Below are 26674 nucleotides of genomic sequence, written 5' to 3' on the forward strand. Positions count from 1 at the left end.
CCAGGGGTCCAGCTGCAGAACCAACAGAGTTCTGGGAGAGGAAGGTGACTCTGCTGTTTGTACAGTCATGCCCCCCGGGTGCCTGCCTGGGCTTTGGGCCCCCAATCCCACCTCTGCTCGGTATATTTGGGGAGAGCCCGCTCCTTCTTCTGCAGGGATCTGGAGCCATCCGGCTCCTGCGTGGTTTGGATCAGATCTTCTCAGGGACTCCTGCATTCAGCAGTGGGCCGGCATCCCCGGCACCTTGGCGTGTGCACTCTGCCATCGGGGCGGTGTGCTGAACGGGTGCCGTAGAGGGGGCGTCCCAGAGGCCGATCCCAGTGCTGGCTGTGAATGGATCTCCGACACCGCTGGAAGTCTTTGCTGGTCCTGTGGTACGTGAGCTGGTGCTGGCTGCCTTGGGCAGCATCTCCGCTTTCCCAGGCAGGATGGGGTTACAGTGAACAGCGCTGCCCTCTCTGATCCACTCTTCTCTGGAAATGGGAAGGGGAGGCTGGCCTTCTCAGAGCTAGACGATTCCTCCAGCTGTCAGGCTTCCACTCTGACAGCTGTAGGGGAGAGGGGAAGGCGCCTGCTGCTGCTGCTGCTGCGCTCTGGGACTGGATCAACCCCCCACACCCTGCAGATTAGAGTCCCGGCGGGCGACCAGGCGCAGCAAAGGGAACTGCATTGCCGAAGCCCCCTCTGCATGGGGGGAGCTGGAGACCCTGGTGGGGCAGCAGGGCGACAGTGAGGAATCTCTGAGCTCTCGGGCGCCATTTGCTGGCTGCAGCGATCACTGGGCGTATTGGACCGGTCTGTACAGCCCAGCCTGGACCCCCCAGTTTTGGGTGTGTGTGGGGGGGCAACCTCTCCAGGGCGTCGTGGGGGCCTGCTGGCTCCCAGCCCTTGGCCTGCTGCCTCTGACTTCAAAGCTGACGCAGCCACAACCTTCTGGTCTGAATTAAGCCCAGCTGTGCGGAGCTGCATTCTTTGGGGCTGGCTCCGGCTCCCCCTCCGCCCCCCGTCAGCATCGCATTCCACCGCCCGCTCCGGAAGCCCCGGAGCTGCCCTGTCCTGACAGCTGCGCCGCATCTGCCTGCTGCGGAGCCCAGTGACCCCGAAGGAAGCGAGAGCGACAAACAGCCCCCCACCGGGTCCTGTCCCCACACGGCCAGCCAGCCAGGTGAGGCCAGGGTCTGTGCCCGCCGGGGCAGGGGTCTCTAACTCTGCCCTAGCCCCCCCGGGGTGCGCGAGGCTTCCATGGGGCTTGCCAGAGCCTGTCGCCTGCTGCCGCTCTGCCTGCTCGTGGGGCTGCTGACCCCCAGCCCGGGGCAGCCCCCGCCGGAGCTGACGGACGATGAGATCGAGGAGTTCCTGCAGGGCTTCCTGCGGGAGGTCAGCCCCGAGGGCGAGGAGGAAGCCGGGGGGCAGGGTCTGGAGGAGCCCCCCGAGCCGAGGCTGAAGCCAGCAGGGAAGGACAAGGCAGCCAAGGCCCCCATAGAGGTGGAAGAAGGTAAGTGTTCTGAGAGCAACCTGGGCACAGAGGGCCCGATCCTGCCCTACCCCGCCCCCTTGGGCCCAAATCTGCCTGGCTACGTTGGGGCCCGATCCTGTCCTACCCACCCTCCTTAGGTCCAATTCTGCCAGGGCCCTGCCCAGCCCTCTCAAAACCCCATTTCCTACATCCACTCTGCACAGGTGTGACTGGCATCCAGGGGCTGGGCAGGGGGAACTGGGCCTGGAGGGATGCGCCGGCAGGGCCAGCAGAGGGGCTGGGCTGGCTGCGACGTGCAGCTTGGGATGTGGGATTCCCGCTGACTGGGTCGTGCTGGGTGCCCCTGGGGAGAGGGGGAGCGGGAGAGCAGAGCAGCCAGTGCCCCTTGCCGTGCCGGGCTTCCCAAAACGCCTTGGGAGCTGCCGCCCCTTCCCCTGGCCCCAGGCCGGGCGGCGCTACCGGGGGTACCCAGCCAAGGGTGACAGGCTGGAGACTGGATCCAGGGTCAGCCCAGGCCCAGGGTCTGGTCTCTGACCCCTGGATGCTGCAGGAACCCTTCTGTGATGGGCACCCCTGGCCGTCAGAGGTGGGTGTGGACTGTCCCTTCCCAAGGAGCGACGGGGAGCCTGACGGAGATGTCTGGAGATCAGCACCTGGTCGGTTGTGTCCTCCTAGCAAACCAGGTGGCTAGTGCCTGGGGCAGCATGCTTAGCATCCCTGGGGCAAAGCCAAGGGGCAGCCACGGTGGAGTCTGTGCCCCCTGGGGCAGATCTCTCCCTCACCCCTCATGTAGATCCCAGATCTCACCCCCTCCCCTGCCTGTCACAGTGACAAGGGAGCAAACCCCTGTATGGACAGTGTCTATTCATCAGCCCCCCCTGCACTGCATGAGCAGAGCTGCTCCCTTCCTCTCCCCTGTGCCGATGGCCCAGGTAAGGAGCAGGGCTGCCGGGGGGCTAGTCCACGCTGTCCCTGTTAGAGGGGTCGATGGAGGGTTTAGCCCCTAGGGCTGAGAATCCAGCCCCACCTCTCTCCAAGTGTTAGTGCAGAGGGTGATGTGGGGAGCTGATATCCCAGTGTCCCCCCTCCAGACAGCCACACGGGGGCACAGGTAGGGCGGTTCCCCTCGCACCAGGGCTGTCTCTGGGACCAGCTCACAGGCGGGCCAGTCAGATGGTCACAAGAGTGATCCCAGGTCCGGCTCCAAAATGTCCCCACCGAGCTGCCTCTAGGGGAGAGCCCAGGCCAGGTGGGGAGCCAGGCCCACCCCCCCAAACATCAGCAGCCCAGAAAGCATGGGCTTGGCGGAGCAGTAAACGCGACTGGGTACTGTCTTTGGGGGCGGTGCCCCCCTGTGTGTGTGGTGGATACATGATGTCTGTGTTCATGTGGTTCCGTGCATCCGTGTGTGTGTTTGTATGTATGCACATGGTTCCCTCCATGCATGTGTTTGTGTGCCTGCCTGCTGCCACTCTCAGTCTTAACACAGCTCTGCCGCGCAGTTTTCCTGGTGGCTGGCAGGAGGTGCCTTCAGCCTTCCCCAACCCCAGGCCGCCCTGTCCCATGGCGTCCCCCTCCACGCTGACCCACAGCGGCAGCTCACCGGGTGATAGCAGTGTGAACCCTGCCGCATGGGTGTGTGACTGAGAACTAGAACATTTAGAGTTTTCAGTGGAAAAAAAATCAACCTCCCCAAATATTTTGATTCGGAAATGGGAGCCCCACCCATTCCCCTGCACAGCGCCCCCCCATTCATGGGACTTGTTGTTTGGGTGCCTTGTCCTCCCATTGGCTGCTATGGGGCTGGCTCCCTGGTCTGGCTACATCTCCCATGATGCACAACAGGTTCCCCTTTTGGGGAGGGGCTTGGAAGGCATATGGCTGTGGAGCATCATGGGAGACAAAGTCCCCTGGAGAGCGTGGCGCATCGAGAGAAGAGGGGAGCGAGGTAACTGAACTGCATCTCCCATGGAGCATTGCAGGATCCAAATATTGCAGGTTTCGGGCATTGGTTTTTCCACTGAAATCCCCCCACAAGAAAGAGAAGCTTTTTGCAACAACAACAACAAAAAACGCTGGTTTAGTGGAAAAGCCAATTTTCTATATGGTCTTGATGGAAAACTTTCAGCTGGCCCCCAGCTCCATCCTCTCTCCCTCCTGTGTCCTGAGGAGGCTGCGTCATCCCTGGGCTCTATGGGGGCTGGTGCCTTTGCCAGGGCTTCCCCCAGGCTGTGAGCAGGCCCCAGAGCACAGCGGGCAGCTGGGTTCGCTTCCCCCTGCTCCCAGTCCCCGCAGTGGGGTGGAAGCACTGTGTGGATCAGGTGTCGAGTGATGGGGCAGAAAGGGGAATCCTGCATGGGAGAGCTTTGTGCTGCTGTCCTTACTAGTGCCGTGCGTGGGGTCTGAGCTGACGGGCATCGCAGACGCTGGGGAAGAGCCCAGGGCTGGGATAGCAGGGGGTTGTGGGTCCGGATTGAAGGGCATGGAAGAGCTGGGTGGGGAAAGGGATAGCCATGCACACGCTGTCTCTTGCCAGCGCTCCCGATCACACAAGCCCCTGGCAGCACGGCCCCTCTGGGCTTTGGAAGTGGGCCGCCCACTCCGTCCTGTCAGCTTTTCCAGGCTGAGGCCTGCAGAGCGGGGTTTGGCTGCTGGCCCAGCCCTCAGGGGTGAGGTTTCCCTGCTTGGCGGCTGCCGGTGTGCAGCCTGGACCTTGGTGGGGGCTTGCTCTGTTTTGCTCAGCCTGTGGGGCTGTGCCAGCTTCTCCAAGGAGGGGGGCCGTGCTCCCTGCTCAGGGCCCCGAGCAGGACAGGAAGGCTTGTCTGAGACAGTCCTAATGGCCTGTCACCCAGGGGCAGGGCCCTGGGTTAGGGTAGGTGGCTGGAGAGGTGTGAGCTGGGGGCCGATCATTGCAGGGAGCTGTTAACACTGGAACCCAACAATGGCACACTGCTCTCCCTGAGGATCGTTTTGTTAGAAACCTGCAGCTTGTCTGCTTAGCCAGGGCCGCCGGGTGTATCAGCCCCGACCAGGTCGGGTGTGGGGGCATCCAATCGCTGCCGAGGTTGGGCAGAGAGTGAGGAACTCCAACTCGGCTTGTGCCCAGAATGGGGCTTCACCCACAGACCCGGGGGCGAGGGAGCAAGGAGGAGGAGGGAGCCCTGGTTGTTGTATCCTCTGCACGGGGGACTCGTTCCTCCCTGCAGCCTGCCCTGGGCATGTCAGTTCAGCGAGGCCATGTGAGTGTCACACTCCTGGGGGGCGCTGGCCAGACAGCGGGCACTCAGAGCGGTGGGGAAGTTCTGCCCCATTCCCCCAGGAGCAGGAGTGGCTACAAATCCGAGCCCAGAATTGGGCCCTCTCTGCTCACGCACCAGAGGACATGGGAACGCTGCTGCTCAGAGCTTTGGAATGAGCCTGCGGCTGCCGCGGGGCGACAGGGTCGTTACTCAGCAGCCTCATCTCCTTCCTGTCAGCCACTGAGTCATGGAGCGAGGCCTCCATGTCTGGCTGGAGCTTGCTGGAGCCCTGGGCCAGGGATATCTCAGAGCCCCCACCCTGACCATATGCCTGAAGAGCACCTGCCTCCTAGAGTGCCCTCTTCATCACACGCCAGTCCACGAGGGGCCTCCGGGCCAGGGCACTAACAGAGCCAGATACCCACGCTTCCCACTCCCCCTTTAGCTGTTCCCTGTTCCCCTGCCTCCATGTCCAGCTGACTATGCACCAAGGTGCTAGCTTCTGTCCTGGGGCCCATCCTGGGGTCAGATCAGTGGGGCTGGAGCTGGGCAATTATGCCAAGGCATTTCCTGCCATCTCTTTGGCGCTGGCTTCCTGCCTGTCCTGGGGAGGGCGGATTGTTCCCAGAAGAGGGGGAGATGATCTGTGACTGCTGGAGAACATTCCCAGAAAGCAAACCTCATATTCATAACCATGGGAATTCACTGGGGCAGCTGATTGCTTTCGCCCCATCGGGGAGTAGAAACAATTCTCAGGACCATGGTCTCCAATCAGTAGAACGGGAGGTTTGAAACACCCCCCAAGCTGCTTGCTGAGTAAGTGAGCGGCCAAGAGTGACGCACTCAAAGAATCTGGCTAATCGTTCCAACGGGTGCCCTCTCAGTTTGCAGACATGCCGCAGCCGGATTTGCTGGCTGCAGGGCTGGCACTACCAATGCCGACCATTCACAGCTTGTGAGCCTGGCTCCAAACAGCAGATTTAAAAATTCTAAATGCTGGGCTGCTTCTGCGCGGAAGTGGTGGAGAATGCAGACAGCCTAGGTCATCGTGTGGGAAATAGAAGGAACCCCAGGGAGCTGCTCGGACACAGAGGCTGTGGACTATGGTGCTGGCAAGGCTGGGTGCCCAATGGGCTGTGGGCATCAGAAATCCCCAGTGGGTATTGTTTAATGTCCTGCTGAAAGGCAGGGGAAGAGCCAGGCCCCAACAGAGTGTGGCTGGCTTCATGTGTGGAATGACAATGACTCCCTGGGGCCCAGGTGGTTGGGGGCAGGTGGCCCCACAGACCCAATGGGGAGAGGCCTGGGGCCCAGCTGGTTGGGTGGGGGCCAGACATCGGCCTGGGACTGACTCTTTCCTTTTATACAGGGACAACTGTGAAGGTTAAAGAGAAACCTAAGAAAGGGAAAAAGGAGAGGCCTCCCAAGCCCACCAAGAAGCCCAAGGAGAAGCAGCTAAAGGCCACCAAGAAGCCCAAGGAGAAGCAGCCAAAGGCCACCAAGAAGCCCAAAGAGAAGCACCCAAAGGCCACCAAGAAGCCCAAGGAGAAGCAGCCAAAGGCCACCAAGAAGCCCAAGGAGAAGCCTCCCAAAGCCACCAAGAAGCCGTCTGGCGGGAAGAGGCCCAAGATACCACCCCCCACCCAGCCCTACGAGGAAGAGGAGAGGTACCGGCAACCCGAGAGACCTCTGATCCCCCCACCAGCCAAAAAGGATTACGACCTGCCCGAGACTTCCAGAATCGCCTCACCCTATGACGAGGAAGAGGAGAGGTCCCGGACATATGGGGAACGGGATAAAGGTAAGTGCTACAGATTGGCTGATCGGGTTGCCAGTCACTCAGCACGAGACGCCCACCTGCCCCTCACTCCTTCCCACCTGGTCCCATCGCCCGCTGCCTCTCCAGAGCCCCCCAACCTCAAGGGCGACCCCCCAATTCCTACACACGACAGGCTCCTCCCCCTTTAGCGTGAAAGGACATGACCAAGGAGTTACCAATCCGTGAATGTCACTAAACATGCTGCATGGCCAGTCTGAGTGGTGGCTTCTCCCTGGAGAACGCCTCGTGGGCATCGTCTGGGGCGACATCTCCCTGCTTGGTAGCATCAGGGTCCCTTGGAGTAGAAACAGGGCCAGGAGGCTCTCGGGTGCCATCACTGCCTCTGGCTGTATTGCGGCTCGGGATTTCCAGGAGGCGGCAGTGTTGTGGAACTTGTGCTTCAAGACTGGGTTATGAGTCTTTTCTGGGGCATGTTCGGTGCCATTTCTCTCCACTGAGGCAGAGGGCCAGGTGCAGTCACTCCAGGGGTCCCCCAGTCAGCTTGGTCGTCCCTCACTAAGATTTTCTCACCCAGCCTGACCGCCTAGCCACAAATAAGCACATCCACCTGATTCTTATGAACATCCAGTTTAACCAGTCCAGGTGAGACCCTAAATTACCTCCCATAAACAACATTGCTAGCATCTGGTTTGCAATCGCATGGGCTTCATTGCTATAGGCCAAGAGAAAAATTGCAATATTGTGTGATAAGCCACCTTTATTGGGGGGTCATAGTCTAGATCGCTTGCTTGAATGTCTGCAGGAACATTTCTGCCAGGACGGTGAGGAGCTGAGGTGCCATGTTTGATACCATTTCTCTCGACAAACAATTGGACATCTTCGGATGTGAGTTAGGTTCCATTGTCACCATCTGCTCAGAAACTCCCGTCCCTGAAAAGCCAAGTCCTAACCCTCTGCGCTGACCTAGTGGAATGCACACAGAATACTACAAGTCGGTTAGGTTGGGCATCTACGGTAATATATGGCCCTTAAAACAGTCCAGTATTATCCATGCAATGGAGCACGTTTAGGCATGTGTTGCGTTGGCTGACAATCTTGACACTTGTTCTGGCATTTCCTCCATTGTGTATCAATCCCTGCCCACCACCCGGGACTCTTGGCCAGACTTTGCCTTTTTGAAATTCCCAAATAGTCTTTGTCTAATTCTTGGAATACGCGGGCCCTGAGCCCCATAGGAATAACCACGTTCGCAACCTTGGTTTACACTTAACGGTTCTTTGTGAGCAAAGAAAGATGGACACAGCTGTCCGTGCATATTACTCCATCCACTCCTCGAAATGTCCTGCTCTTTCACCAGCACTGGGTCATTGTTAGGGTTTTGTTGGCCATGGCAAGGGTGCCACATAGAATATACCTGCCTGACTCTGGTGCCACTTCCATATGCCAGCTTACCTGCCACTTTCCAACGGGCCAGCGTGTCAAGCAATCTGCATTTGCATGTCGGTTGGCCCTTTTGAACATCACCCCTCTCTGTAACCATGCTGGAGTCATTGCCGGGACTCCTTTAAAACCGAAAGCAGCGGTTGGTGAATCGTTGCCTACCCAGGGATTGGTGACACTTTTTAACTCCACTCTGAGCTTCTTGCTCACTTCAAGTACAGCTCCCTTCCCTTCTGCCAAAAGATCTAAAGCAGTGTGATCTTCCACCCCATGTGAAATGACTGCTCCAGTTCCATTATGTGAGGTGGCACAAGCTATCTTCATAAGCAAAGGTGCACTGTAGTTGGTAAGGACCCTTCCCGATCCTGGAAGCTTCTTGACTTCATCAAGAACAGTGGCTCACTGTAGACCAGTGGTTTTCAAACTTTTTTTCTGGCGACCCAGTTGAAGAAAATTGTTGATGCCTGCGACTCAATGGAGCTGGAGATGAGGGGTTTGGAGTGTGGGAGGGGCTCAGGGCTGGGGCAGAAGGTTGGGGTGTGGGGATGAGGGTAGTGGGGTGGGGCTGGGAATGAGGGGTTCAGGGTGTGGGAGGAGGCTCTTGGCTGGGGAAGGGGGTTGGGGTGCAAGAGGGGGATCAGGGCTCTGGGCTGGGGGTGCAGGCTCTGGGGGTGCAGGCTCTGGGGTTGGGGCCGGGGATGAGGGGTTCAAGGTGCAGGAGGGGGCTCCGGGTTTGGGGGGGAGAGTACTGGGCTGGGGCAGGGGGTTGGGGCACAGGGTTGGGGCATGAGCTTACCTCCAGCGGCTCTGGTCACTGGTGAAGCCGGGGTGCAGAGGCAGGCTTCCCGCCTGTCCTGGCACCACAGACTGCGCTGTGCCCTGGAAGCGACCAGCAGCAGGTCCAGCTCCTAGGCGGAAGTCCGCAGGCACCATCACCCCCAGCTCCCATTGGCCAGTTCCCAGTCAATGGGAGTGCGGAGCTGGTGCTCTGGCGGGGGCAGTGCACAGAGCCCTGTGGCTCCCCTGCCTAGGAGCTGGACCTGCTGCTGGCCACTTCCAGGGCACAGCGCGGTGTCAGAACAGGTAGGGACTACTAGTTTTTACTGGCCGGCTGCCAAGGTCCCTGGGTGCTGAGCAAAACGACCCAGTGCCTTGCATTCCGCGACCCAGTACTGGGTCGCGACCTGAAGTTTGAAAACCACTGCTGTAGATGGACAAGGTGGGTGAGGTCTTTTATTGGACCAACTTCGATTGGTGAGAGAGTCGAGCTGTAGACCTGCACCACTTCTGTGCAACAGCTCATAACCTGGCCGCTGCGTTAAGTAAGGTCGGTCGGTAGTAACTGACCGTGCCCAGAAAGGAATGTGAGTGGGACACATTTCGTGGCTGGGATGCCATAAGGACAGCTTCACCTAGCTCTTGGGATTTATGCAGCTCATCTTTGTCGATGGAATGGCCGCCGTATGCAACTGAACCTTGGAAAAAATCCCATTTCTCCTGGTTTGCCCCAAGCCCACATTCACAAGACTCACAACGGCCACCGGGAGGTTCTCCACGTGTTCCTCACCCCTAGCTCTTGTGACCAGTGTAGTAGCCTAGTAATGCCCTCTAATAGCAGGTCCAGAGCTCGCTTCCAGATAGTGAGTGTGGATGCTATTCCAAACACCAGCCAGTGATGTTGGAATAAGCCCTTGTGTGTGTTCATTGCGCAGTACTTGTGACAATCTTCAATCTCCATTTGTAGATAGGCTCAGGCTCAGTTGATCTTGGAGAAGCGCCTCCCACCAGCTAATGAGGCAATGATAGCCTGACTTCCAGGCCAGGAGTACTGATCTTCATGCACTACCGGGCAATCTTGAAATCACCACAAATGTGGCCAGCTGTGTTCTTTTTCATAGAATATCAGGGTTGGAAGGGACCTCAGGAGGTCAACCCCCTGCTCAAAGTAGGACCAATCCCCAGGCAGATTTTTGCCCCAGCTCCCTAAATGGTCCCCTCAAGGACTGAACTCACAACCCTGGGTTTAGCAGGCCAATGCTCAAACCACTGAGCTATCCCTCTGTGACAATGCGGTTCTGGCGGAACCCAACTGAGAGTGCCAACTCAGGGCAGATTGCTTAAACAGGGCAGTTGCAGCCCAAGGCTGGGGTATTTTCCACCTCTAAGGCAAACCAAACCAGCCAGACTAAGGGAACTTCGGTCTCACCCCACTGGCTAACTGCAAGTCTCTCAAGCAATCTCCTTAGACACTCCAGTTTCCCAGTATTACCACCAGTGCCACTCATACGGGGACAAATGGTTATGAAAACCAGTACCCAAGTAACAGAAAAAGGTTCTCCTGATCCCAAAGGACCAAGCCCCAGACCCAGCTCAATATACAATTCAGATCTTACCCATAAATCACGCTGTTGCTAATCCTTTAGAATCTAAAATCTAAAGGTTTATTTATAAAAGGAAAAAGATAGAGATGAGAGTTAGAATTGGTTAAATGGAATCAATTACATACAGTAATGGCACAGTTCTTGGTTCAGGCTTGCAGCAGCGATGGAATAAACTGCAGGGTCAAATCAAGTCTCTGGAATACATCCCCCGCTGGGATGGGTCCTCAGTCCTTTGTTCAGAGCTTCAGTTTGTAGCAAAGTTCCTCCAGAGGTAAGAAGCAGGATTGAAGACCAGATGGAGATGAGGCATCAGCCTTATATAGTCTTTCCCAGGTGTAAGAACACCTCTTTGTTCTTACTGTGGAAAATTACAGCAAGATGGAGTCTGGAGTCACATGGGCCAGTCCCTGCATACTTTGCTGAGTTACAAGGCGTATCTGCCTTCTCTCAATGGGTCCATTGTATAGCTGATGGTCCTTAATGGGCCATCAAGCAGGCTAGGCAGAGCTAATCTCAGCTTGTCTGGGATGTCACCCAGAAGCATAGCATAAGTTTGCCATACAGACAGTATAGAGCCAATATTCATAACTTCGACTACAACACTGATACACACATATAGACAGCATAATCATAACCAGTAAACCATAACCTTGTCCTAGACACCCCATTTGACCCCCTTTATACCAGATTTGGTGCTACTACAGGACCTTGGTTGCAACAATGATCTATATGGTCCCAGATTATATCAATAACGTCACACCCTCCTCCCCCTTTTTCACTCCATTTGCTCCAGTTGACCTTGGGTATAATTCTGGAATCCTAAGCGCCCTATGGCAAAATGCACTGGATGAACTTTGCAAAATGTAGGAATTGCTCCCTCTTCAGGCACAAGTTTTGCTGGCAGGTGTTTTAAGGTTTTGATGCCCTCCTGAAAGACATCCTCTGCCTTGTCCACAAGGTTTGTTTTGGGCCAGAGGCCATAACATTTTGTAAATCTGCTGGCATTTCGAAATCAACGGGAATTAGGTGCCTAAACAACTTGGAGGATCTGGACCTTTATGCTCTGCTGTCCACCTGAATCTCTCTCAGCCACTGTCCCTCAAATAATACCTGACCCTCTCGCTTCACAGCAGAGAGGTTTAACAGGTGCTGTACACATTTGTATGTTGCGTTCAGTGTAATAACCGCCAGGGCGGTGAGGACTTCCCCTGTGTATGTTTTTAGTAGCACCAAGTTTTCTGCAACGTCCCCTCTTTAAAGAGCCTCAGATTATCTGACACAGACATGGCAGACCTGGTATCCAGCTCCATTTGACGTCTTGCTCCAGCCGGTGTAAAGAAATCCATCGGACCCGTTATTGTTACACAAACTGTTGGAGAGATGGAATTGGAATTGGAAAAGATTCAGAAAAGGGCAACAAAAATGATGAGGGGTATGGAACGGCTTCCCTGTGAGGAGAGATTAATAAGACTGGGACTTTTCAGCTTGGAAACTAAGGGGGGATGTGATAGAGATCTATAAAATCATGCCTGGTGTGGAGACAGTAAATAAGGAAGTGTTATTTACTCCCCATAACACAAGAACTAGGGGTCACCCAATGAAATTAATAGGCAGCAGATTTAAAACAAACAAAAGGAAGTATTTCTTCACACAGAGTACAGTCAACCTGTGGAACTCCCTGCCAGAGGATGTTGTGAAGGCCAAGACTATAACAGGGTTCAAAAAAGATAAGTTCGTGGAGGATAGGTATTAGCCAGGATGGGCAGGGATGGTGTCCCTAGCCTCTGTTTGCCAGAAGCTGGGAATAGGCAACAGGGGATGGATCACTTGATGATTACCTGTTCTGTTCATTCCCTCTGGGGCACTTGGCATTGGCCACTATTGGAAGACAGGATACTAGGCTAGATGGACCTTTGGTCTGACCCAGTACGGCTGCTCTTATGTTCTTATGCCCCAGCATTCTCCGTGGACTCCACGCTGTAACCGGCGAGCTGACGAAAGCCCCCGGGCTTGTCCTTGTGAGATCGTGGTTGTGCGTTTTGCACATCATCTGTCTGTGCCCCAGTTTGTTGCAGCTTCTGCAGGGTTTGTCTGTGAACCAACCGTCCTTTGCACGGAGGGCCAGTTTGCCGCAGCAGGGGCATGCAGACAGAGTGCTGTTCGTTTTTGAGCTGACCTCCCGTTTATTTGTTGCCTGGGTGCTGTTGCAGCTCCCAGGCGGTTTTAGCAGCTGTCTCCATCGATAACGCAATTTCTAGTGCACATGTGAGGGTTAAAGCAGCCTCAGTCAATGCTCCATCTTGCAAACCGCACAGTAACTGAACACCCCATTGAAACGCTCTCCAAACTGGCACTGTGCTGTTAATGTCCTTGACCCAGCCGCAAATTCGGGACTTGCTGTTTGGTTCTATTTATAAAAGCGGAAACGCTCCGCGGTGCCCAGGGGCTGGGGGGAGGCGACTTGGGAGAATTTCCACAACCTCAGCAAACATCTGCTGAGTAAGAGAAGCCTGGAGGGTTGTGTTCCAGGTTATTAGCTGTAACCCCCCCCTTCTGCTGAGTAAAACCACCACTTTAATCGTCTCACTTGTACCATTAGCTATTCCGAGCTTTTCCACTCAGCCAGAGAGCTGGGCCAGTCCTCGCCAGAGCTGCCAAGGGCATTTTCCCCAAACAGCCAGAGGTCTTTAAACCCTTTCCCTGCAGGCCGCCGGGTACCGAGTGCCTACCCCCCAGGGGCTGTCCCGTTGGGTACCGAGCACCTCCTCCTGGGGACTGTCCCTGTCGGGTACCGAGCGCCTACCCTCCCTGGGGACCATCCCCTCCGGGTACTGAATGCCTACCCCCTGGGGACCGTCCCGCCGGGTTCCGAGCGCCTACCCCCCCGGGGATTGTCCCGCTGGGTACCGAGCACCTACCCCCCGGGGACTGTCCTGCCAGGTGCTGAGTCTCTCCCTGCAGGGACAAGGGCGATATGGCTTCCCCAGGCCCTGAGAGCTCCTCCTTCTCCCGGCAGGGTGGCGCTGAACCCTTTGCCCGGCCTGGTCCATGCACAGCCTGACCCCCTGTCACGTGGCTCTGCCCGCAGGGATCAAGAGGGCTGTTTGGTCCCAGCCCCCTGCCTTCCCGCCCCTCCCCAGCCCCCGGCCCAACGCTCTGAACTCCTGCCCTGTGTTTTGCAGCTGGATTTCCTGAGGAGCCGGATGAGCCGCGCTGGGCTGAAGAACAGGAGCCAGGGAGCCGCCGGAGTAAGAGCGATTCAGGGAAGGGGGTTGGGGGGGGACCCAGGGAGGAGGGGTGGGGGTTGGGGGGGACCCGCCCCCCTTGCAGCACTGCCCTGGCGCTTCGTACAGGCTTGGCCCCATCTCCCTAGGGCACAGGAGCTGGGAGCAGCTCGGTGAGCTTTGGCGGGAACAGCATGGGCTGCTGAGAGCTGTGGGGGGCAGAGGTGCAGGAGCGAGGGTGGCACAAGGGCAGGGCGTGGGCAGCATGCGGGCTATGCAGCACAAGGGCGGCTGGCCAGTGCATTGGCAGGGGCGGCTTCAGAGGCCCTGGCGCAGTGGGAAGGTGCCCGGCCTGAGGACCCCTCCCAGCCAACGGGTTTTGTTCCTAGATGAGTTCCATGAGCCCCCGACGGAGCCGTGGGAGCCCGGCAGGGAAGACCGGAGACCAGCGCCTGACCCCGGTGAGCGCTCGCCAGCTGCATGGGGCCTGGCCCTGGCCGTGTGCCCCTCAGTTCCCTGTTCTGAACCCAGAGCGTCCCCGTGGCCTCGGGGAGGGCAGGAGAGTCTCCAGGAGCCCCCAGACCTGGCACATCCTGTGGGAGCCCGGGGGGGGAGGGCCGCCCCTTGGGCCCACGGACCTGGTGCAGCCTCCCAGATGGGGCTGTAGCAATGACTGCGCTGCCCTCTCCGGCCTGCTGTTTGGCTCCAGCCCGGCGCAGCAGAGAGCAGCCCCTGCCGTGTCTCCCCCGCCTGGCCCCGGCACCCTCGCGGGCAGCAGCCGGTGACTGTGTCTGTCTCTCTCCGCAGTGCTGACGGAAGAGCCCGAGCCACCCACGCTGGACTACAATGAGCAGATCGAGCGGGAGGACTACGAGGACTGTACGGGGCTGCTGCTATCTCCCTGTGGCCCCTCCGCCCAGACCCTCGCTCCTCTCTGGGCCCCGGCCCTGTGGGGACAGCCCTGCCCTAGAGCAAGTGCACCCCAGGGACCCCCCCACACCAAGAAGAAGGGGCCGGCCTGCGACCCCCGATGCTTCCTTGGGACGGGGCAGTCTCACCTCCTAGGCCCCAGACCCCCAGCGCTGCACAGCCCCATCCCCTGTGCCCCTGGCCCCCCAGCACTCCCCTGAGGCTGCAGTGTGGAGCCTGGACCACAGAACGGCCCCTGCCCAACAGCTGGGGACTGAGCAGAGCCCGGACCCCCAGTGCTGGGATCCTGTAAGATGGCTCTTAAACACCTGATACCCCTTGGGCCAAAGTCCTACAGGGCCTGAGCCACCGTGATGTCCACGGTGCCAGGCGGGGAGGATCAGGCCCACAGTCTCTGTGCGGGGGGGACTACAACCAGGGCTGCTGGCATCAGCTGCTCTCAGAGTAAAGCTGCCAGGATCCGGGCTGCTCTGCCCCCTTGACCCCACTCGCAACAGTGAAGGGAGACCACCACCCCCTGACACTGACTGCCCACTCCTGCCCCAGGATTGCCCCAGCTCTCGGATGGCCTGGTAGAAAGCCATCCCTGCATCTGCTGGCCAGGCTGCCGCCCTGTTCTCCCCAGGGGGGGCATTACTCTTCCTCTTGCCAGCCCTTTCTGCCCACTCTGGACACTCGCGCCACATGGGAGCCCCCTGCCCCAACCCTGGGAGAAACCCCCTGGTTAGAGCCTCCGCTCTCCCTCCCGCAGCAGGACAGTGACAAACCTATGTTCCTTCCCCCCAGTCGAATATGTCCGGCAGCAGCAGAAACCCAAGAAACCTCTGAGCAGGAAGAAACCTGAGAGGCCGCCATTGGAGGTGGAGGAGAAGCCAAGTACGTTTCCTCCGGCCCCAAGTCTTCACCAGCCAGGGAGGAAGGGGGCTGGGGGACAGGCAGGGAAGAAAACCCCTTGAGTGGGCCACCACTGGAGGGGTCTGAGGCTGCCCTGCATCGGTGCAGAGGCTGTTGTGTGCACCGGCACCAAACCAGAGGGACCAGGGAGCCACTCCCCTCCCCATACTTGTTAACAAGAGGCACATAAGTGCAGAATTCATGTCCTCTGCAGATTGTTTTTCCCCCGCAGAATAATAGAGTCTGCTGCGGAGGTGCTGCGATTACACCTTTCACCCACCAGGGGCTGCTGTGTCACCAGAAGAAAGGGCAGCTGGCTCAGCCAGCCGCAGAGAGGAAGGGGGCACTTTGGCCTTGGGCTCCTCCCCCTTCTACAAAGGTTCTGGTGCCCTGGGTCATGTGCCCGCTGGTCAGAGAGGTGCCCACTCCTCATGCCCAGCTCCCCATGCAAAGCAGCACCTCCCCACTGCTTGGGTGTCAGGGCCCTTCCCATGGGGCTCACAGGCTCCGCTGCATGGGGAGCCGCAGGGGCAGTGCCCTTGGGTGACATGCCCAGGCCCAACTAGACCCTTGGACTCTGCCCCTGCCCCTTAGCCACACATCTGTGACCCACACAGCCTGGGAACCAAGGACCTGCTCAGTGTAGGAGGGGCTGGGGTGCTCCCACACCGTGGTTATTCTGGCCCCGTGCAAAGTCCCCAGGGGCTAGTGAAGCAGAGGGGCAATTTAGGGCAGCCCTCAGGTCTGCTCCAGCCACTGTCCCTGAATTCGCCTCAGAGCACCTCAGACCACAGGCCTAGCGCCCTATAATACCACAGATCGATGGGGAGGAGTTGTGGGGGTTGGACCATGATCTCTCCTCTGAAAGGCCCCTTGCCTGCCCTGTCCTGGGCCACGCTGTGCTGCGGGCAGCTGAACATTAGCCCTCGAGGGTCTGTCCTGGGCTAAGTCCCCCCAGCCCTGGCAGCTCTCCCCCGCGGGCACCTGGCTGTACCTGCCTCGCTGGGGCTCACTCGGACTTTCTCCTCCCCCTGCAGAGCCGCCCGTGGAGCCACCCCCTCCGCCCCCCGAGAGGGACTACGATGAGGAGCTGCCACTGCCACCACTGCCGGACTACGACGACAGTAGGTGTCGGCCGCCTCAGGACGGACTTGTGCCCGGCCTCCTGCCCCAGCACCCGGCCTCCTCCCCCACCAGCACTCGGCCCCTGCCCTTCCCCCCAGCACCCTGCCTTCCCCGCAGCTCTCTGTCCCCCTCTCCCCTGCTCTGGACCCCACAGCTTTCTGTCCCCTTCCCTCCCACTGCCCTACACTCAGACACCACAGCCCTGGCCACCGTATGATCCCGCTCCCACCCCCACCATGGCCTGGCCTCGCACCCAGCCAGTGCATGCAGGCCCAGTCAGCATGACGGGGCTTAAGCCAGCCAGGGGAGATCTGGCATTCCCCCCCAGGAGCTAACAGGGGCCCCAGCCCTAGTTAGAAGCAGCAGACAGGGGGTCCCACCCGGAGGGCCATGACTCTGGGCAGGGCTGGGATCCTGCGGGGAGTGCTGCCCAGTGCCTACACGGCCCAGCCTTGGTGCACGCCAGCCCAGCGCCATGTCCTGTGGCATACGGGGGGGAAAATCCCTGGCGTGTTCTCCCCCACTTCCCACTGCGTTCAGCGGCAGTGTCCCCGGCGCCCGGCCGGCCCCTCAGTGCGCCCCGCTCTCGCCCGCAGTGGAATACGGCCTGCCCCAGCCCAAGAAGTTCCCCAGCAAGAAAGAGGGTGAAGGCGAGATGGAAACGGATGAGGAGCGACTCAAGCCACGTAAGGAGAGGGCTTCCCCCAGTGGGGTGGGGCAGGGCACACAGGGGAAGGGGCCATGCACATGGGGCAGGGCCAGGTTAATTGTGAGGGGGGCCAGGCACAGGGGGCGGGGCCATGTTAATTTTGGGAGGGGCCAGGAACATGGGGCAGGGCCATGCTAATTGTTGGGGGGGGCCAGATATGCTGCCCATGCACGCATTCCTCAGTAGACCAAACCCCTGGCCATGTGGGCGCCCTTCTCCCGGCTGGCCAGTGCTGCTGGCTACCCCTGGCCAGGGCGCTGGCCCTGTGGCTACATGAGGATCCCCAGGGACACAGTGCTCAAGCGGCCCCGGGCAGAAGGAACCCACCAGCCTGGTCTAACCCTCCCTCGGCCACATTGGCCTTGACCCTGCCCCTTTCCCCTCCTGGAGCAGGAAATCCCAAGAAAGGCGGCAGCAGCAAGGAGGAGGAGGAGGTGGACACGGATGATGACAAGTGGGCGGAGGAGAAGACCAAGGAGCGGAAAGGTGAGTGCGGAACTGCCTCCCTGAACCACGTCCTCTCCGGAGCGGGGCCACACCCAGGACCCACGGCGGGGCCCAGCCCTGCGGCACCGTACCCAGAATCCCGGACCCGCGGCACCGTACCCAGAATTCCCAGCCAGGGCCCAGCCCCACGGCACCATACCCAGAATCCCCGGCTGGGGCCCAGCCCCGGGGCACTGTACTCAGGACCCTCAGTGGGGCCTGCTCTCCGGCCTGGCCCTGCATAGGTCATTCCAGGTGCTCTGGCCCTGCTAGCTTGAATTAGAGAGACAAGCACACAGTTCTCCCCACCCCCACCCCGCTGCCTCTCTGCCCTTCCCAGCCCCTTCCCCTTCTGCTGCTCTGGCCCTGCTCAGCTGCCAAGGGGTGCAGGGCAACAGGCCCCTATCCCACCTCTTCTCCGTGCCCAGCCCCGGCATCCTCCCCCTGCCGCTCACTAACCCCCCGCCCCAACCACCTGCAGGGAAGCCGAAGAAGCCGGGCGGGAAGAAGTGGGAGACAGATGAGGACGAATGGACGCCCCCGGAGGAGAAAACAAGTGAGTGACTCCTGGGCTGTGTCAGGGGCCCAGCCCGCCAGCCAGGGGGCAGAGCCACATGCCCCCTTTGGAGAGCAGGGGGCAGGAATGATGCAGGGGCAGGAGGGTGAGTGAGGTCGGTTTGCCCAGGGCTGGTTAATGCAGAAACTGGGCACAGCCCCGGCAGCCAAGCTGCCCGAGCCTCAGCGCCTCTGCCGGATTGGTGCCCACACTGGGCCTGAGGGCCTGACTGGCACCTGCTGCCTGGCAGAGGCCACGCCAGCTGCAAGGGGCAGAGAGCAGGGAGAGGTCCCCCAACCGCTCCGCCACCAGCAGTGGGCACAGCAGGGTCACTCCTGGGCAGGGGGCAGCTGGGTGTGCAGGCGTGGTCCTGAGCTGGGGAATGAGGGGCCGGAGGGAGCTGGGCTAGCGAGGGCCTCCTCCTGTCACGCGGGCGCTGCCCTCCCTGCCTTGCAGAGTGCCCCCCCATCGGGATGGAGTCCCATCGCATTGAGGACGACCAGATCCTAGCCTCGTCCATGCTGCGGCACGGCCTGGGAGCTCAGCGCGGTCGGCTCAACATGCAGGTAGGAGCAGCCCCATCCTCTGCCAGGCCCCCCAACCCCGGGGTCGCCCCCACCTGCCGTTGGCCTCAGGGCAGACCCTGCCCTCTCCCCTCTCCCCTCTCCCTCTGCACACCCCCCAGGCCGGCTCCAATGAGGACGATTTCTTCGACGGCGCCTGGTGTGCGGAGGACGACACCCGGGCTCACTGGATTGAGGTGGACACCAGGAGAACCACGAAATTCACAGGGGTCATCACACAGGGCCGGGACTCCCAAATCCAGTACGTACGGGCCAGGGGGGTGTCCCAGATCCAGTACGTATGGGCCGGGTTTTTTTTTTCCCCAGATCCAGTATGTACGGGCTGGGAAGGTTCCCAGATCCAGTACGTACGAGCTGGGTGTGTGTGTGTGTGTCCATCCCAGATCCAGTTCGTACGGACCAGGCTAGGGTTGCCAACTGTCTAATCACACAAACCCAAACACCCTTGTCCTGCCCCTTCCCCGAGGCCCCACCCCTTCTCTGAGGCCCCGCCCCACTCACTCCATCCCCCCCTCTCCCAGTCACTCGCTCTCCCCCACCCTCACTCACTTTCACCGGGCTGGGACAGGGAGTTGGGGTGTGGGAGGAGGCTGAATCTGGGGCAAGGGGTGTGGGGTGCAGGATCTGGGAGGGAGTTTGGGTGCAGGAGGGGGCTCAGGGCTGGGGTAGGGGTTTGGGGTGCAGGAGGGGTGTGGGCTCTGGGAGGGAGTTTGGGTGCAGGAGAGGGTGCGGGGTGCAGGCTCCGGCTGGGCGGCGCTTACCTCAGGCGGCTCCTGGGCCTGGCTGTGTCCTGAGGCCGAGATCCCTGTACCTCCCTCCCCCCAGACTCCCTGCCCCGGCTGTGGCTGCCCCCAGCTGCCCCTGGGTGCTGAGTCCCCCCCGCGCTCTTGTCTCCCCAGTGACGATTTTGTCACCGCTTTCTACGTGGGCTTCAGCAACGACAGCCAGAACTGGGTGATGTACTCCAACGGCTATGAGGAGATGGTACGGGTCCTACCCCCCCGGCCCCCTGCTGAAGGCTCCCGTCCTCCCCCCAAACCAGCCCCACCTCACCAAGGCGGCCTCCACCGTGTCTGGGGCACAGCGGCTGTAACTCTGGCGCATGCCTCAGGCCTGGGGGGGAAGGGGCGGGATTGAGGGGCACTGGCAGACCTGGGGGGAGCCCAGGCCTGGGGGTTGGGATTGAGGGGCACTGGCAGATCTGGGGGGGAGCCCAGGCCTGGGGGTTGGGATTGAGGGGCACTGGCAGATCTGGGGGGGAGCCCAGGCCTGGGGGTTGGGATTGAGGGGCACTGGCAGAGCTGGGGGGGAGCCCAGGCCTGGGGGTTGGGATTGAGGGGCACTGGCAGAGCTGGGTGGGGAGGAGCCCAGGGCTGGGGCTGGGGGTTGGGATTGAGGGGCACTGGCAGAGCTGGGCGGGGAGGAGCCCAGGGCTGGGGCTGGGGGTTGGGATTGAGGGGCACTGACAGAGCTGGGGGTTGGAGGCAGGGTTGCCCGGTATCTGCCTCCTTTGCCTGAGCGCAGGGGCCGTGTCCTGGTGCCATGCCTGACGCTGCCCCTTGGGCCTCTCCCTGCAGCTCTTCCACGGCAACGTGGACAAGGACACGCCGGTGCTGACCGAGTTCCCGGAGCCCGTGGTCGCACGCTTCATCCGGATGTACCCGCAGATCTGGAACGGGAGCCTGTGCATGCGGCTGGAGGTGCTGGGCTGCCCCCTCTCCAGTAAGAGACAGGAGCAAACGCACCCACCGGGGCCTGATGCTGCTGAAGCCGCGGGCGGGAGCTGGGGCAGGAGGGATGGGACGGCTGGGGCAGAACAGGCCTGAGAGCCCTGCATGGGCAGGCTGGGCCAGGCTGCTGCTGGAGGGGCTCTGGGGCTGCTCCAGGTCCCCCCTCCCCAGTTGCAGGGACTCTGGGGACCTGGTGCAGCACTGGGATGGTCCTGCCCAGGAGCGGGCCCTGGCCTGGCTGAGCCCACCTGGCGCCCCAGAGGACAGGGGGCTGGTCCCACACCAGTGTCCTTGGCAGTGCCAGTGCGCTGAGCTCACCAACTAGCTGGGGAAGCTTGCTACAAAGGGCTCTGGGTTGAGCCCTCCGGGGCTCTCCACCGCAGAACCTGCCCGAGAGGCTCCACCACAGCACGGCCCCTCCCGGGCACCAGGGTCCCTCCCTCTGCCTCCAGGCTCCCAGGCTCTGGGCAGGCGGGTCACGGCTGCGTGTCTGACCAGCGGCTCTGCCCCCTCCCCAGCCGTCAGCAGCTATTACAGCCAGCAGAACGAGGTGACGTCCACCGACAACCTGGACTTCCGCCACCACAGCTACAAGGACATGAGGCAGGTGTGTGTGCAACTCCCCTGGGGATGGGAGGGAGGGTGTTCACCTCCCGGCGTGGCATTCAGAGCCATTCGGAGCTCACTGGGCTGGCTCTGAGTCTCTGCCTGCTGCTGGTCCTGCAGGGCAGCGCCCAGCTCCTGGGGTGTTTCCAGGGAACCCCCTGTCCCCTCTGGGGGGTTAGCGCTGCCCTGGCCTCCTATCTGCAGCATTTCCCAGTGCTACAGCCAGCCCTGTGTCCCTGGCATCTCGGCCCCTCCCCGCAGAGTCATTGCCAGGGACTGCCCCCTCCCCCGTGTTCGGCCAGGGTTCAGCGTGACACTGACAGCAGAGATCGACCCTGGCTCCTCTCCCGGCCCAGCTCTGCTCACGGCCAGTAGCCGGCTCATTGATCCCGGGGGCCAGAGCTGCCTGGCACCCGTCCGGGTGACGTCAGCTGATTCCATGAGCCTCTTGGGGCACCCGCTGTCCGCCCCGCTGTGCGTCCCGCTGGCAGGGGCTCCCCGGCCTTTATTCCCCTCGTGGGAGAGCAATACAGCCACCCCCCTTCCCCCCTTGCCTTGCTGGTGGCATGGACTCCCCACCCAGGGCCCCTCCGTCCCTGCCCTGGTGCCACCCGGGGTGGGCAGGGGGGCGGACAGGCCTGGCCCCCTCATGCCGCCCTGCTCCCTGCAGCTCATGAAGGTGGTGAACGAAGAGTGCCCCAGCATCACACGCATCTACAACATTGGCAAGAGCTCCCGCGGCCTGAAGATCTATGCCATGGAGATCTCGGACAAGCCGGGGGAGCATGAGCTGGGTGAGGCGGGGCCTGGGCTGCGGGACGGGCAATGGGGCAGGGACAGCAGGCGGACCCCTCCCCCGTTAGCCGCCTCCGGCCTCGGGATTTTGGCACAGCAAAGCACCAGGCTGCTTTGTATGGCGAGGGGCCAGGAGCTGGTGGCACTGGGCTCCTGGGCGTGTTGCCAAACCAGCCCCCAGTGTGGCCCCCACAGGGATTGGAGGGCATCTCTCCCTGCGTGGGGAGGAGCTCCTGGTGGGGTGGGACGCTGCCTGTGTCTGCCCAGGCTACCCTGAACCTGGTGCTCTGTGCCAGTCTCTGCTGGCGCCCTGGGCCGGAGGGCATCGCCGTGACCCCGCGCCCTCTCCCCGCAGGGGAGCCTGAGTTCCGCTACACGGCCGGGCTGCACGGGAATGAGGTGCTAGGCCGTGAGCTGCTGCTGTTGCTGATGCAGTTCCTGTGCAAGGAGTACCAGGATGGGAACTCGCGTGTGCGCAGCCTGGTGACCGAGACCCGCATCCACCTCGTGCCCTCCCTCAACCCCGACGGCTACGAGATCGCCAGCCAGGCGGTGAGAGATACCCCGTGCCTGCCTGTGCTGCCCTTTGGCACACCAAGAGCACGGCCCAGTTACCAGCCGCACTCAGAGCTCGGCCTGGCTATGTGCCCTGGGGGTGGCTGGGTGCAGGGACTGGGTGCTCAGGCATGGGGGGACCCTGCTGGGGGCAGAAAGCGGGGGGAGGGGTCCTGCTGATGCTGTGATGGAATGGGGCAGGGGAAGCCACGTCAGTCTCCATCAGCTCCATCACACCCAGCCCTTGGGGCATGGCAGTGTGGGGGGGTGGGGTGGGCTGGTGCCAGCTGCCAGGGGCCTGCTACTGAGCGGGTCATGCCCCTCCCTGCAGGGCTCGGAGCTGGGCAACTGGGCACTGGGCCACTGGAACGAGGAAGGCTACGACATCTTTGAGAACTTCCCGGACCTGGCCAGCGTGCTGTGGGCAGCCGAGGAGCGGAAGTGGGTCCCACACCGGGTCCCCAACCACCACATCCCCATCCCCGAGCACTACCTGGCTGAGGACGCCCACGTGAGTGCCCGTGGGGGCTCTGGCTCCGGTCACACGTGCCACCAGGAGGGTGGGACGGCTGGGACCCCTGCCCGCAGGGCTAGTGGGGTAGGTGATCGCAGCCTACGGGCAGGCCGGAGGGGGGCTGCTGGGGGTGATGGCAGGGAGCCAAGCTGGCATTTATGGTGGAGCTACTGGGCAGGGTGCCAGCCAATACGTGGCCACTTCATGGAGTGGGGATTAGCAGGGGAGCAGGCAGGCATGGGCACCGGGCAGAGAGGGGCTCTGCCAGGGGCAGGAGGTGGGGGCTTTTGTGCCTACGGGCCCCAGCTGTGTGTTCCCCCAGGTGGCTGTGGAGGTGCGTGCCATCCTCGCCTGGATGGAGAAGACCCCCTTCGTGCTGGGAGCCAACTTCCACGGCGGGGAGAAGCTGGTGTCGTACCCCTACGACATGGCGCGGCCGCCCCGCGAGGGAGAGGGGGAGGCGGCAGCGGGACGCTCACTGGACGACTACGAGGACGAGAACCTGGAGGCGCAGGAGACCCCCGACCACGCCATCTTCCGCTGGCTGGCCATCTCCTACGCCTCGGCTCACCTCACCATGACTGAGACCTTCCGCGGGGGCTGCCACACCCAGGACATGACCAATGGCATGGGCATCGTCAGCGGCGCCAAGTGGCACCCCCGCGTGGGGAGTAAGTGGGGGCTGGAGGGGGGGTAATGCTGCAGCAAACACCCGCCAGTCAGAGGTGCCGGGGGTGGGGGGAACTAGGACAGACAGGGCTCCCTTTGGGGAGGGTGCCAACATCACCCTCAGCACAGCCCTCAGGCCCCATAGTGCTGGCCCCTCCGCTGGGTGCCCCCTGCCCCACAGGCCACTCTAGCGTCACCCCGTCCAGACGTTTTCCAGAGCTTTGTTCGCAAGGCCCCACATGCCGAGGCTCCCGTCCCCACACCTGGGGGTTCAGCCCCCCCATTGCTCCTTGTCCCCCCCCCACTGGGTGGCACAGACAGGCAGGGATCGCTGAGCTGGTCTTCCCACACCCCGTTCTCACCGCTCTGGCCTGCTTCACCCAGGCCAGGCGCTCCCACGGCTCAAGGCCGCCCGCCCCCAGAGGCTGGCACTGCTGCAGCCAGGCTGCCTGCCCCAGGGACCCTGCCGCCCCCTCAGGAGGGGAACGCTTCCCCGCCCAGCCTCACCTGCCAGTGCTGATGGCCCGTCCCCCCTTCTCTGCCAGGCCTGAACGACTTCAGCTACCTGCACACCAACTGCCTGGAGCTCTCTATCTACCTGGGCTGTGACAAGTTCCCCCATGTCAGCGAGCTGCAGCAGGAGTGGGAGAACAACAAGGAGTCGCTGCTCACCTTCATGGAGCAGGTGGGACGGGAGAACCAAAGCGGGGGGGACTGGGAGACCGGGGGGGGCCCTGCAGCAGCCCCGGGCTAACAGCCTTTCCCCCGGCAGGTGCATCGGGGCATTAAGGGGGTGGTGACAGACCAGCAGGGGGACCCCATCGCCAACGCCACCATCATCGTGGGAGGAATCAACCACAACATGAAAACAGGTACGGCCATGTCCCGCCCCGCCGCGGGTCCCTGGGCACCCCCCCCCCAGCAAGCCCTGGCCTCGCCATGGAGGGTCCCCAGGCACTCAGCCTCCCCAGTCTGCAATGGGTGCTGTTCTTCCCCTCCACTAAAGGGCACCCAGCCTGTGCCCGGTGCTGTCCCCTCCCCCTCAGGGACTCAGCCTGTGCCCACCCAGTGACAGGCGCTGCCCCCACCTCTCCCTGGCCTTACACCAGAGCACAGACCCTGCAGCCGTAAGTGTCCCCGAGCTGGGCAGCCCCAAAGCCAAGGCTGGAGGTGCCCAGCCCTCACCAGGAGGGGGGCCCTGACTGCATAGGCCAGGCCTGGCCCTATGGCACTGCTCTGCAAAGGCCAAGGGGGAAGCAGGTGGCATCCAGGCTAAGCCTCCCTCCAGAAGGCTGCTGACAACGCTGTGAGGTGCTGGGCAAAACCCCACAACCCCCAGCTCCTGCTGCTCACCCCCCTCCCCTCGTGCCCTTGCAGCCAGCAGCGGGGATTACTGGCGCATCCTGAACCCGGGCGAGTACCGTGTGGTGGCCAGGGCTGAAGGCTACAACCCCAGCGTCAAAACCTGCACCGTGCTGTATGACATCGGCGCCACGCAGTGCAACTTCGTCCTCTCGCGCTCCAACTGGAAACGCATCCGGGAGATCATGGCCATGAACGGGAACCGGCCCATCCGGCGCATCCCGCCCGGGCGGCCCATGACACCCCAGGAGCGCATGCGGCTCCGCCAGCGGATGCGCCAGCGCATGCGGCTCCGCCAACAGATGCGCCAGCGCATGCTGAATGCCACCACCACCGGTGCCCCCCCCACACTGGCCCCCACCACCTCCCTCCCCTTCGCCTTCAGCAGCACCACCTTTGCCCCCTGGAGCCAGCTGCCGCCCACCGCTGCCACCTGGGAGACCGAGACCTACACCGAGCTGGAGACGGTGACGGAGCTGGTGACGGAGGCTGAGGCTGGGGCCTGGGAGGTGGGCACAGGGACTGCACAGCCCCTGACCACAGCAGAGACCTACACCGTGAACTTTGGCGATTAGGAGGCGCTCCGGTCGCTGCTGCCTAAGGCCCAACCCAGACGCTAGCGCCCGGTGGCCAGCTCCCTGCCTGCAGCCAGCTGCCCTTTCCTCAGCTGCAGGCACGGTCATCTGCTTCTAGAGCCCGCGGCTCCGGGCAGCCTGCTGTCGACCCAGCACTCACCCCCACCGGCCTCCTGCTTCCATGCCAGGCTCACCACACCGCTTTCTAGGAGTCCAGGGGTACGTAGCTGCCCGCAGGGGGCTGGGCATGGGGGTGCCTGACCCTCCTGGGCAGGAAACGACGGGATCCCCATGAGACCGGGCAGCACCAGCAGCTGGCCAGGCTCAGGGAGCGAGGGAGGGTTGATGCGGGACTCGGCCCAGCAGGGGGAGCTGGGACCCTCTCCAGGGCAGGGCCCAGGAGGCAGGGGCAGTGCAGCCCAGCAGGCAGCTGGGTTCCTCCACGCAGTTCCTGTTATACGAATAAATCCAGCTACGTCGGTAAAGGTGCCAGCTTTGTCTTCTCTCGCCTGGCAGAGGACGCCCTGCGCCAGGGAAGCGGGAGGATGGCTTGGCTGGGCCCCCTCCTGGCTGGCTGGGCAGAGGGGGAGAGCTGAGGGTGGGGCAGCAGAGTGGGGCGCAGCCCGGACCCACCCTGCCAGGGACCCGGACTTGCTCCCCGTCCCATGGTGGTGAAGCTGGAATGGCCAGGCCCCTGCAGCCACAGGGCATGGGCAGCAGTGCCAGCTCCCCCCGGCGTGGCAGGCTCAGGCCCTCGCCCTTAGCCGAAGAGCCAGCGCCCCACTGACAGGAGAGAGGGGCAGCTGGTCACTCAGCCAGGCCAGGCCCAGCTACAGCTTCCCGGGGAGGGAGGGACGCCAGGCCCAGAGCACACTTAGGCGGATGTAGCAGAACCAGCTCTCCCCTCCCCCCGGACCAGCGCAGGCACTTCCATCCCCGCAGATTGGTGGGTGAGCTGGAGATGGGTGCACGCAGGCCCCCAGAACTGGGCCCCCTCGGCCCGCCCCCTCGGCCACCCCAGTGCTGGAACACCGCAGCCGCAG

General features: G+C 61.7%; 1 protein-coding gene across 1 annotated transcript; it reads left to right on the forward strand.

Moving 5' to 3' along the window:
- The first annotated feature begins 554 nt into the window (after positions 1-554).
- AEBP1 (AE binding protein 1) lies at positions 555-26116 on the forward strand. The gene is made up of 22 exons (XM_054017540.1): positions 555-1495; positions 6086-6517; positions 13500-13565; positions 13931-14002; positions 14349-14420; positions 15258-15347; positions 16403-16489; positions 17087-17176; positions 17593-17685; positions 18167-18241; positions 18698-18807; positions 18927-19066; positions 19725-19809; positions 20403-20547; positions 21074-21162; positions 21832-21955; positions 22312-22508; positions 22843-23022; positions 23348-23696; positions 24240-24379; positions 24467-24566; positions 25072-26116. The coding sequence occupies exons 1-22, from the start codon at positions 1243-1245 to the stop codon at positions 25629-25631; spliced, it is 3549 nt and encodes a 1182-aa protein (XP_053873515.1). The 5' UTR covers positions 555-1242; the 3' UTR covers positions 25632-26116.
- The last annotated feature ends 558 nt before the right edge of the window (positions 26117-26674 follow it).

The sequence above is a fragment of the Malaclemys terrapin genome, chromosome 2, assembly GCF_027887155.1.
Source record: "Malaclemys terrapin pileata isolate rMalTer1 chromosome 2, rMalTer1.hap1, whole genome shotgun sequence".
NCBI lineage: Eukaryota > Metazoa > Chordata > Testudines > Emydidae > Malaclemys > Malaclemys terrapin.

What these genes read in the sequence shown, in the direction of transcription:
- AEBP1 (XM_054017540.1), top strand. Translation starts at nt 1,243, where the DNA reads ATGGGGCTTGCCAGAGCCTGTCGCCTGCTGCCGCTCTGCCTGCTCGTG. An exon ending in GGAGGTGGAGGAGAAGCCAA is followed by an intron (nt 15,348 to 16,402) that starts GTACGTTTCCTC and finishes CTCCCCCTGCAG; the next exon opens with AGCCGCCCGTGGAGCCACCC. An exon ending in GCCGGGGGAGCATGAGCTGG is followed by an intron (nt 21,956 to 22,311) that starts GTGAGGCGGGGC and finishes CTCTCCCCGCAG; the next exon opens with GGGAGCCTGAGTTCCGCTAC.